At 43.9% G+C, this 12,334-nt stretch overlaps 1 protein-coding gene across 1 annotated transcript; it reads left to right on the forward strand.

The window, feature by feature from the left end:
* Window positions 1-264: 264 nt before the first annotated feature.
* On the forward strand, window positions 265-11,204 carry LOC144246206 (uncharacterized). The gene is made up of 6 exons (XM_077782713.1): window positions 265-325; window positions 1,052-1,205; window positions 2,098-2,258; window positions 4,873-5,076; window positions 5,181-5,362; window positions 5,646-11,204. The coding sequence occupies exons 1-6, from the start codon at window positions 265-267 to the stop codon at window positions 11,202-11,204; spliced, it is 6,321 nt and encodes a 2,106-aa protein (XP_077638839.1).
* The last annotated feature ends 1,130 nt before the right edge of the window (window positions 11,205-12,334 follow it).

Here is a 12,334-nt window from a genome sequence, read left to right on the forward strand (position 1 = left end):
TGTGCTTGAGAAAGTCTGGGGAATTAAGTGGGGAATTCCCTCTAAAAGTAGAGACAAGAAGAAAAATACAGTACAGAGCTCTGGTCACTTGTGGGGAGTGTCCTTTGTCAACACAAGCAACAATACATCATTCCAGATTAACTAAGTTTTGTACAAGTTTGTGTGTTTGTGAAATGTTCACATTTTAACCTAATATTTATTCAATGGTAAATGTATAATTGTTGGACTGGACTGACAGTGCTTCTGTCTTGTGCAGCCCAGGAGATGGAGATCGAGACTGCAGATGAAGTTGCTATTGTTGGAATAGGATGCAACTTTCCTGGAGGTAACTTTGGGGTAAAAGCAAAGCAGGCTGTGAGTGAACATTGAAAAGCAGAGTCTTTTATTAATGTTGAAATGGAGAAAACCAACAGTTGTTGGTTTGTCCCTTAGTTGAATTCGTTGCTTTGCTGCTTGTGGGATCTTTTTGAAAGGTGGTGCTGTGGTGGAAAGGAATTAGTTTAAATTGTTTGCAGACAGACAAACAGAGAAAAGAAGCTGCAGTGCTGGCTGTGGGCAGGGCATTGGGCTGCACCTGAAACTCATACAAATGAGCTGGATGGGTCTGGGATGATTTGAACTTTCTGTGTGTTCACTGGCTGGGTGATTGTGCATTGTTACAGGACTCTACATGCATAGGAACAGGACAGATGAAGGGCTGGACATTCTTATCAGCAATGCCTGTAAAATCAACTGGTTGGGTTTTCCTAAAAGAAAGCTTTTTGCTTTGTTGCAGTAGGTGGAGTAGATAGAGTGAGAGGGTAGGGAAATGGGGAGAGAAGGTGGTTAAGGGTTTTGTGGGGTTCCTTTGCTTTTAGACAAGCAGGGAGGGGATCAGTCATGATTTTTCATTTTCCTCTCACTAAAGAATGATCACTTCTTTCTGTGGCAAGTCTGCTTGAGCAGCTTAGATTTACATGTGGGAGGTCCTTGTTGCTGATTGTGCATTTCTGAGTCTGCATGGGGCAGGAGAGCACATAATTTAATCTGTTTTTAAAACTTTGTACAACAGGAAGTGGAATTGACAATTTCTGGAAAGTCTTGGAAGAAGGCAAAAACTGCACTGTAGAAATCCCCCCCGAGAGATTTAATGTCAAGGAGTGGTATGATGCAGATGGCAACAAGCCAGGAAAAATCTGTACAACACGAGCTGCTCTTCTTGATGAGTGAGTCTCTTACCCTGCTGCACCACTGACTTTTGTAGTACTTAGACCATGGGTACAGAATAGCAAATTACAGTAAGGTCAAAAGAAGTGTCTTTTATTTGAATTCCTCATTCACCTAAAATCCTCAGGCTGTAGAGCTTCATTCAAAGGAGAAGTTGGCATGCACAGAAGAAATCTTATTGTCTCCTGAAATTTATACTTGGCAGGGTTGAATCATAGGACCCAGAATTACTTTAGTGCTTAGTCCCATGTTAGATATTGAATCCTGCTCTGAAATCAAGAAATGATAGAAGGTCATATAAATCTGATCTTGGTATACATGATTAAAGTTGGTCTTTTGTAAGCATGGGCCTATTTTGAAGATGCTTTTAAATACAAATACAAATACAAATACAAATACAAATACAAATACAAATACACACAAAGTATTGTTAGGGAAGCATTGGTATCTGTTGAAAACACCTGAGCTGATCCTCTACTTTTTGGTTTTAAATTGTAAAGTATTGGCTAAAAACAAGGTAGAAAACTTTTTGTGTATAACTTACTGGCAATGGCCAGATTATAGCAGAGGAAGTCTCATTCTGCACAGTCTGCACTGCATAGTCTGAGAATCAAGTTGGTAGTAGTGCAATAACCATAAGAAAAATGGGTTGGAGTGAGTTCTTAACTCTGAAATGCAGAATCATTGATAAAATGACATATCTTGTGGTGGGGCATAAAACATCTTTGGCTTATAAACATTTTCTTCTGAATTTCATAAATAGAAACTGTGGCCTAAATACCAGTTACTGCTTGGGTTTTCATGAAATTGCAAATAATGTGTACTGTGAGTCTAGAAGTAAATGCATCTTCTATACTTATGTCATATTTTATTCTGGTCTTTGTATTTCAGATTTAATTCATTTGACAACCACCTGTTTGGGATTAATAATATGGAAGCAGAACGCATGGATCCACAACAGAAATTACTGATAGAGTGCACATACAAAGCCCTGGAGGATGCAGGAGTTCCTGTGGAATCTGTCAGTGGCACCAAAACAGGTGTTTTCATTGGTAAGATGAAAATTTCATGGCAAAGAAAGTGTGTTTGAACCTCGCAAAGATTGGAGCAATCCTTTATAACCTTTCAATATCTTATCTAGCACTGAATCTAGGCTGGAACTAGACTGGAGTTCTAAAGCTACTCTGCTATGACACTAGTGGTAGGAATTACCAGGCTACTCTAGAAGTTCATGGTACAATTCATGTATCTCTTTTTGGTGGTCTTCTTCCTGTGGTCAGGCACAGAAGGGAATAGGGAACTGCAACTGCAATCCAGCCCTTCTTAGCAAAAATGTTCCAGCCAGGCTGTGATGTTCCACCCTTAAGGGGAACACCAAGATATGTAATTTTTCAGGTCTACAGGAAACGTTTTCTTAGTAAATTACACACTCGGCAAAGAAATTGGAATATTGACCTGATGTATCAGCACATGGCAGTGGGTTGTGGATAAGGTGTAACGTGGAAGAAAAGAGGGAAGAGATAAATTAAAGAAGGGGAGAGAGAAAAAGAGGGAAAAAGTGATCACCAGTCCTTGTTCCAGTGTTGGTCAGGCCAATGGTCTATGGTCCTGAAGGACCCCCAGGTTTGTTTCAGGTAGCTTTTTATAGATAGGCTTCCCTGCCCTGAGGACAGATTGCTCTCTTTCTATGCAAATTATTGTGTCCAGTCCCTTCTTTCAGACTTTATTGGAATTGCATCAGAGGCTTTGGGGTTCTTGGGTGGTCTTCATCCCCTCCCTCCCCATATTGAACTTGGGTCAATGTTTCATTCTTGTTTCTGTGCTGGTGCTGCCTTTTGTTGTTTGATGGGGTCAGAGTGGTGTGAAAGTGGCCCAGCGGAAAAGGACCTGATGGTACTGGTGGACAGCAGCTGAACATGAGCCGTGTGTGCCCAGATGGCCAAGAAAGCCAATGGCATCCTGGCCTATATCAGCAATAGTGTCACCACAGGAGCAGGGCAGTGATTCTTCCAACTGCATATGGCACTGGTGAGGCCACAAGTCATGTCCTGTGTCCACTTCTGGGGCCCTCAATTGAGGAAGGACATTGAGGTGCTGGAGTAGGTCCAGAGAAAAGCAGCAGATCTGGGGAAAGGTCTGGAGCACAAGTCCTGTGAGGAACAGCTGAGGGAGCTGGGGGTGTACAGCCTGAGAAGAGGAGGCTCAGGGGTGATTTTATTGCTCTCTACAACTGCCTGAAAGGAGGGTGTGGTGATGTGGGGATCAACATCTTTCACAGGTAACTGAACACAGGATGAAGGGACATGGCCTCAGGCTGTGCCAGGGGAGGCTTAGACTGGACATTAGGGAGAAATTCTCCACATAAGGGGTGACTGGATATGGGAATTGGCTGCCCAGGGAGGTGGTGGAGTCACTGTCCCTGAAAGTGTTTGAGGAAAGACTGGATGTCTCTGTGAAGCAGAACAAGGGTGCTTATCCAAGAAAAGTGCTGCCCTACCTTCTCATGGTCCTGTCTGGTTTTGGCTTTTTTAACAATTCTTGCTTATTACTGACAGTCCTTGGCTGGCTCCCTGGCTATCTGGCAATCGGTGTTTGACACATGCACATTAGCCCTTTATCTTCTGGGCTTCTACACAGGCCTACACTTTTCCCCAGTATGCTGTTTTCCAGTATCACTTTGGGTAAGGTATTTTGGGGATTAATATCCTTTTAAAGAAGCAGAAATCCTCCTGTGGCCATTAGAATGGTACCAAGGTGCACTTGTCCAACTGCCTTTGTCAGTACCCAAACAGTTACAGAGGAGATGATACCAGATGCTGTTGAAAGATATTTAAAAGACAATAGTAGAGTAACAGCACATTATTGCTGGTGCAATCTGTGTCTCTTTAAAAAAGGAGTTTTCTAGGGGTGTTTGACTGATGCACCTGTAGGGGAAATGCTTTAAATTACCTTTTAGTCTGAGAGATGCTCTTCCTCCACTGAGGGCACTATTCCTTGCTCTCTGAATAGAGCTACTGCACTTTCCACACGTGCTCATGGACTTGAGGATCTACCATATTTCCAGCACAGTGTTCTCAAAAAGAGGACACAGCTACTCTCACAGGTCCTGCTCTTCTTTACTATTTCTTACTGGTTTCAAGTGTGAAAAAAAAAAAAAATAGAGAATATTGGATGTAGTTTGTGCTGTGACCTTTAACTTGGAACATCTGAGGAACTGAAGCTAATGTCTTGTACATTTATGTCTGAACTACCCTCCTTGTAACTGGTTGATAAATGTTCTCATAGCTAAACTAAAACAACCTGAGTCTCAAAACTGAATCTCAGTCTCAAAGTGAGATACAGGGGTCTAAGCAGACTACAGAGATCTTAGCTGCATCATACAGTGAGCTAAGCCATTAGGAAAGGCCATTTCCTGGGCAGGAATTTCCTGTCATTTCTTGGGCAGGTAGGAATTTCCAGTGTTATGTGTGTGTGTGTAAGTTGGGTCCAGGGGAAATTGCTGAGACTTCTGCCTTTGACTTGTGTTGGAGCAAAGCTTCATGACAGGAGCCCTGATGCCATATGGTTTCATCTTAACACTGAAAACCAAACCACACCATCAGGTTTTGAGCTGTACATGCCTATTGTTGGCTTGGGTTAACTTGACATGTATCTGATGTTTTCCAGGTCTCATGAATCGAGACTATGGAATCATAACCAGCAGAGCTGTGAATGAAATAAATCATTATGATGGTACTGGAACAGCAATGAGCATTGCTGCCAACAGGATCTCTTTCACATTTAATCTGACTGGACCCTCTCTGACTGTCGACACTGCATGTTCGTCTTTTCTTTTTGCTCTGCACTACGCCTTGCGAGCCATTAAATCAGGTAATGAGACTGAAGAGGTGCTGGACAATGAAATCAGGATTGTTACGGTTTCTTCTATCACCAGGGCCATTTCAACATGAATATTTGTTTCTGTTTAACTCCAGGAGACTGCGAGGCAGCAATCTGTGGTGGGGCGAACTGCATCATCGATCCCCGCACATTTGTATCTCTCAGTAAAGCCAAAATGATCTCTCCAGATGGCATAAGCAAACCCTTCTCCAAAAAAGCAGATGGCTATGGAAGGGGAGAAGGCTGCGGTGTTGTTTTCCTCAAACCACTGAAAAAGGTAAGGTTGCTTGTAGAGCAACCTGAAATAAGACTGGTTGTGTGCTTGAATTTTGTGTCTTCAGCTTTAATAATGACTATTCCAGAGAGGTTTTTCCAATCAAATTGTAAGATTAATGAAGCATTTCTTTAGAATATATTCATTTCGGTATCATAGGGAAAGGATCTTGCATTTAAAAGTTAGCATCATGTTCTGGTTATTCCTGGCTTTGTTGTGGCTTTTTGTTGTCTTCCTTACAAAGAAACTGCGTTTATTAAAGACAATTTAACTTTTCATGGAACAGGCAAAGGAAGACCACAGCAAAATCTGGGGCGTGATAAACATCAGTGCAGTCAATCAGAACGGCAGGTCCACGACTCCAATCACGAGACCATCTCAAATAGAGCAAGAGAACTTACTGCGCAACATTTATGAAAGTCATGTTGATCCCGCAGTTGTGCAGTACATTGAAGCTCATGGCACAGGAACTGCTGCTGGAGATCCTGTAGAAGCAGAGAGCCTGGGCAGTGTCATTAGCAAAAGCAGGTCTTCCCAAGTTCCCATTCTGAAAATCGGCTCAGTGAAAGGAAATATTGGACACACGGAATCAGCTTCTGGAGCAGCCGCATTAATCAAAGTGCTCCTGATGATGCATCATGGAAAGATTGTTCCATCCTTGCATTACTCAAAGGAGATGAGCAGCATCGATACAGAGAAATTAAACCTTGCTGTTGCCACAGCTGTAGAGCCCTGGGAAGGATCTAGTGAGTATGGAAGAGTAGCTGGCATCAACTGTTTTGGATTTGGAGGAACCAATGCTCATGTTGTAGTCAGGCAGGTGAAGCAGCCAGAGCCTCTTCCTGCCTTTAAGAAGCCCCTGGAATTAGTTCTGCTGTCAGCAGCATCCCCTAAGTCCCTTCAGATGACAATGGCCGACACAGCTGAGCAGCTGAGCACAAGGAACTCCGTAACTCTCCCAAGCCTGGCCTATACATCTGCCTGCAGAAGAAGCCATGCCAGCTACAGGTACCGAAAAGCGTTTGTCACAAACTCCCTCCAACACCTGCAGCAAGAGCTTAAGTTGGCAGCGAGCACGGAACCTGCCATGTCCAAAGTGGAACCACAGCTGGTGTTTGTGTTCTGTGGCAACGGCGTAACGCTGAAGGAGTTCAGTGAGGCACTGCTGAGCTCAGAGCCCATGTTCAGAGACAAGTGTAAGGAAATAGAAGACCTTTTTCAGCAGCACGCTGCCATCAGCCTCCTGCCAGCAAGCAATCATAGCCCAAAGGACTTGTTGAATCCAGAGCTTTCTCAGCCCTTGCTGTTTGCCCTGCAGGTTGCTGTAGCTTCCCTCCTGAAGCACTGGGGTATTAAGCCTGTTGCTGTTGTTGGTCACTCGGTGGGGGAAGTTGCTGCTGCACATATAGCTGGGTACCTTTCCCTGGCAGATGCAGTCAAAGTGATTTATCACCGGAGCAGGCTGCAGGCAAAGACTGCCAGCGGCAGAATGCTGGTGGTTGGGAACATCCCTGTTGAAGAGATTGCTGCACGCCTGCATCCCTACTCAGGAAAGGTGTGCATTGCTGCTTTCAACAGCCCCATTTCCTGCACCTTGTCTGGGAGTGTAGAGGCTGTGGAAGCTGTCCAGAGAGAGTTAGCTGAAGTTTTCAGACAGAGAAACATCTTTCTTCATGTTTTAAATGTTCCAGCTGCGTACCACAGCCTCAGCATGGATATGATAGTCGAGGAGCTGGAGGAGCAGATAGAGCCTTTAGAAAGGCAGGAGGGGGAAATGGAAGTGATTTCAACACTGACTGGGGCGGCTGCATCTGAAAATGACTTTGCTCAGGGCAAATTCTGGGCACAGCATACTCGCAAGCCTGTTGCTTTCACACAAGCCATCCAAACTGCAGCCAGAGGCAGGGAAAACGTGGTGTTTGTGGAAATAAGTCCTCACCGAGCACTGCAGCGAAGCATAAAAGAAACGCTAGGGAAGGGCACAAAGGTGTTGTCCTCTTTGCAAACAGACGCAGAATATCAGACGCTCTTCACCCTGGTAGGAAATCTGTTTGAACTGGGTTTTAATCCCAACTGGCAGCACTTTTATGATGGGTATCAAAGTGTTCCTGTGGCCATTCCACGATATCAATTTGATCACCAAAAACTCATGACCTGCCTGGATATCCATCAACAAACAAACCAAGGAGGTGTCAGTTCCAGTCATCCATTGATTTACAGCATAAATAGTGACAACGTGGAGCTTGGCTGCCTGGTGTCCCAGGACACGACACCATACTTATATGAGCACAAGAACAATGGGGTGGCCTTAGTCCCTGGTGCTTTCTATGTGGAACTTGGTCTGGCCTCTGTGATGAGCAGGTCAGAACCTAAAGTGCCTCTGAGCACTTGCCAGCTGAGTATCAGTTTTTCTGCACCGTGTGTTCTTACACAGAATTCCCAAGTGCTGAGTATCAAGCTGAGTCCGCAAAAAGCCACAACAACCTTTGAAGTTCTCTCTTCCTCCAACGCAGTTTATGCTGCTGGCCAAGTGGCAAAGGGGATTGAAGGAGTGGTGGAAGAAAGTAGCATCTCCTTCCAAGCCATCTATCGAAGATGCAGGTCAGTGATTAGCAGAGAGGAGCTTTATGAAGCACTGTCTCAGGTTGGCTTTCAGTATGGCTCCATATTCAGGCAGCTCAGTGATGTGCATTACTGCCAGGAGCTAAAGGAAGCTATAACAAGCATCAAGGTGAATGAGGAGATTGCCAGAGACATGTACAGCTACTGTATCCACCCAGTGCTGCTCGACTCTTTTCTGCAGATGACCGCTGTCCTGACCTCAAGGACACTGCCGTCCAGAGCAGGCTTTCCTTCCGGGATAGGCAGCCTGGTGGTGCTGCGCCCGCTGGAGGAGGAAATGATGATATACATGAGAATGAGCAAATCCACTGGGAACTGCCTTGAGGTCTGTGGATGCTTTGTGGACAAACACGGCTCAGTTTTGGCTGAGCTCAAGCGCGTTGCCATCACTTTCATGAAGGAATCCTCTTCCAGAGACAATGAGTTTCTGTTTGAAAACAAATGGAAAGAAGTCTCTCTTTCACAGACAATTGGACATCTGGGGTTTAAGCCCAGAGTCCTTGTGTTTGCAGACAGATTTGGGATAGCTGAGCAGCTCAAAAAATACTTGCATCCTGCTTCGAGATATGTTATGTATGAAGGCTGGGAATGCCTTGTGGAAGGGGACACACAGAATAAAATGAGAGCAGAGGTTAAGGATTATGATGAAATTCTCTTCCTGTGGGGAATCCAAAAGTTAAATGAAGATTCCCCAAGGAAAGCAGTAGATCAGTTGGCAAAGTGCTGCGAAGCCTATCGCCAGGTAGTGGTGGCACTAAAAGAGAAGACGTCCCGCTGTTCCATCAGAGTGATCACCTACAGAACAACAGAGAGATATGTGGACCACGTTAACTGTGGGTTTGCATTGTATGGCATGACCAGAACTTGTACTGTTGAAGTTCCAGAAATCACATTTCAGTTGATTGACCTCAGCTCCTCCACTTCCCTGGACATCTCAGTGTTAGCAGATGTTCTTGTCAAGTACCAAGGTGGGGAATATCCAGAGGTGTGCATCAGCCAGGGAAGAATTTATGTGTCCGAAATCAGACGCACACCTTTTGTAGATGCAGATTTCATCCAACCTGTAAGATCTCTCCAGAAATCACAATCATTCACTTTGTACACTTCTGATCCATACACAGCAAAAAACTTGTCCGGGGAATTGTCCACCAGCACTGCTACTCAGCTTGACAAACAGAGTGTTGAAATTCAAGTGGAGAAAATTTGTCTGCACTCAGAAGATTATTTTCCCATTAGTGTTTCTAGCTGCAGCTTTGGTAAGACGCTGTATTGGAACTCACAGGCAGGAGACAAACACAGGCTTCTAGCTCTTGATTTCAGTGGCACGGTCACTGCAACAGGCAGTGATGTGAAAAAAGTGAAAGTGGGAGATCATGTGGTTTCATGTTACCCCACTGCTGCATCATCCAGAGTTCAGATTCCAGGAACAGTTTGTCTCAATGCAAGGAAATCGCCATTCCTCCAGAATGTCCCTTGTTTGTCATACTTCATCATTGCATGGGAAATCTTCACTCAGAGATTACCCAAAGGGAAGCATGGCAGAACATTGGGTATTATTACTACAGAGCCATCCTCAGTTTTGTGCCATGTTCTTTCTGCAGCAGCAGAAGAGATGGGTTGGAGAGCAGTCCTTGCTAAGCCCACTCCTAATGTGTTCCTGTATATCAACCTGTGCAGTGCCCTTGTTGTTCTTCCTCCAGTCAACAGACTGTCTCAGGAGGATCTGGCCCACATGTACTCTCTTAAAGATGTGGTCATCGTGTGTGGCAGTCAACAGTCTGAATGTATCCAGAATGTCAGTGAAATTGATCATGAAAACATCAGCTTTCATATCCTTGCCGTTGCCAGCCTTTTCCAGAAAGCACCGCTAAAGGACGTGCAGAAGACCGTACATGCCTGGATCAGTTCCATGGATATGAAAGGGTTTAGACATCTCTCAGGTTCTGTTTTTCAGCAGGCTGAGAACTTTGAAGGGCTAAATTCTGTAATGTCCTATTTTACCTGCACTTCTGTCCCCCTTGCTGTTCTGGGAAGGCAGAAGGACATCAGTGTGCTTTCAGATATCCCGCTGTACCAGCCCCAGAAGCAGCTGTTCAAGCAGAACGCTGTTTATGTAGTAGCTGGGGGGCTCACCGGACTTGGCTTTGAAACAGTGAAATTCATAGCTGAGAACGGAGGAGGGTGCATTGCAATCCTCTCCAGGAGAATTCCCAGCAGTGAGAAGCAAGAAGAGTTAAGGGCTTTGCAGCAGCAGTACAAAGGGAGCAAAGTAGTGTCCGTGCAGTGTGATGTGGCTTTGACCAGTGATGTTGAGAAAGCTTTCCAGTCCATTGCCAACACCTTTGTGGGGAGTCCGATCAAAGGGGTGTTCCAAAGTGCTGTTGCTTTACACGATGGCCACCTTGAAGTGCTGAAGCTGGCTGACTTTCATAAAGTGCTGAGCCCAAAAGTAGCAGGGACCCTAAATCTTCACTGGGCTACCAGAGACCAGGAGCTTGACTACTTTGTGTGCTACTCCTCTGTTACTTCTTTTCTGGGCAATGCCACTCAGACAAACTATGCAGCTGCAAACTCTTTCCTGGATGTCTTCTGCCTCTACAGGAGGAACTGTGGGCTTTCAGGCCAGGCCATTAACTGGGGCGCGTTGAACCTCGGCATTCTGCTCAACCAAAACTACATTCAGAGCATTCTGGGATCCAAGGGCATAGACATTCTGCAAGTACATGAAATTCATGACTATCTCAGGAAGACCTTACTTATAAACAACGCACACCAAGCTGTGGTCAAATTGAACTTTCAAGCTTTGTATCATCATGTTTTTACTCAGATTACTTCTCTCAAAAGTCGCTTCATATCACTTATTTCTGAAGATTTCAAGAACAAGATTGAAACGTTTGAGGAAACTGAAGTCCCAGATGCTGCCTTTCTCAAATCTGAGGACTACATCACCTCATTGGTGAGTGACCTCACAGGAGTGAACGCAGAGGAACTAACCATGAATACACCACTTTCATCTCTGGGCATAGACTCTATGTTAGCCATGACAATTCAGAACCGTGTCTTTCAGGAGCGAAAGGTGGACATCCCCCTTGTGAAACTGCTTGATCCTCAAACAACTCTGTCAAGCTTAGTGGTAGTGTTAGAAGAAAGAAGTGATGCAAATGGAACAGTTGAAAACAAGAATGCTGTGATTGAAAATGCAGAAAATGGGAGCTGGCTATAGGAATCTTCCCAATCAGGAATTGTGTAACTTTGACAATACTCAGTCCCTTTGTAGCATGTCAGAATGTGTGATCGCAGAACATCTGGTGATGCTGAATGTACTCATCTACACTGACTCAGAAAAACCCACACCAGGTTCTTCTGCCATTATTCTGCTAGCTGTGTTAATTTTGGTCAATTGTTTGACTTTTTACTTTCATTGTCTTTTACCTTAATTTTCAATATTTTTAACTGAAAATAAGTTGGTCATTTCCTACACATTTTATTGCACATTGCATTTTTAAAATTGTATTCAAGTTTTGATGAAAATTGTATCTTTGCACCTCTAAACGGTAAATATACACATAAAGGTGCATAAGCTTATCAGCATTTTTGTTATATTCTATTGTTAATATATCATTATTTTTTGAATATTACCAAATGTTTATAAATACAGACATCTTTTTGAAAGTCTGATGTTGCCAATTTCAAAAAACACTAGTGTTTTGCTCATGTTTTCAAAAATATTAACAATTTACCATTTGTTACCAATTGTGAAGCATACAGAAAAGCAAAGGTTTTTTTTATGAATTAACAAATTTTTATGAAAGCCCAAATAAACAGGAGTAGTAAAATGTTTAAAAAAACCCTGAAATGTATTTTTATCCTATTTGATTATTTTGGTCCCTTATCTGCTCTCCTGCTTCAAAATTTTGTAACCGCAATACCTACCCTTCTTTTGTTCCAGTGAGAAAAAACAGACTCTTCCTCAAAGACACTGAAGAAAACTTTGTTTATAGTCTTTTAATATGGGAATAGTATATTGTATTATTTCTCCCTTTTCTCCCTAATTCTAATGAGTTGTCCCTTGCAGATCTGGTTCTATCCTCCAGTGTGTGGAGTATCCATGGTCTGTGAGGTCCCCCTGAAATAATGTGATCTCCAGGCTGAAAAGTTCCTTTAGTCTCTCTTAGCTCTGATGTGTCAGCCCCAAAGATGTTGGTGGTTTTATGCCAAACGTGCTCAGGCCCATCTGTATCTTTCTCATAGTGGAGGGCCCAGAGCTGGACCAGGGTTCAGGATGGGATGTCATGAGTCAAGTGTGGTGTACTGGTGGTGCACATTACACCAGTGTGATGCAGAGTTCCCTGC

The sequence above is a fragment of the Lonchura striata genome, chromosome 1, assembly GCF_046129695.1.
Source record: "Lonchura striata isolate bLonStr1 chromosome 1, bLonStr1.mat, whole genome shotgun sequence".
In the NCBI taxonomy this organism is placed as follows: Eukaryota; Metazoa; Chordata; class Aves; order Passeriformes; family Estrildidae; genus Lonchura; species Lonchura striata.

Excerpts from the sequence above, each read along its gene's own strand:
- LOC144246206 (XM_077782713.1), top strand. The coding sequence starts at position 265 with ATGGAGATCGAGACTGCAGATGAAGTTGCTATTGTTGGAATAGGATGC. Across the intron at positions 326-1,051 it reads AGGATGCAACTTTCCTGGAG|GAAGTGGAATTGACAATTTC; the intron begins GTAACTTTGGGG and ends TTTGTACAACAG. Across the intron at positions 5,363-5,645 it reads TCCTCAAACCACTGAAAAAG|GCAAAGGAAGACCACAGCAA; the intron begins GTAAGGTTGCTT and ends TTCATGGAACAG.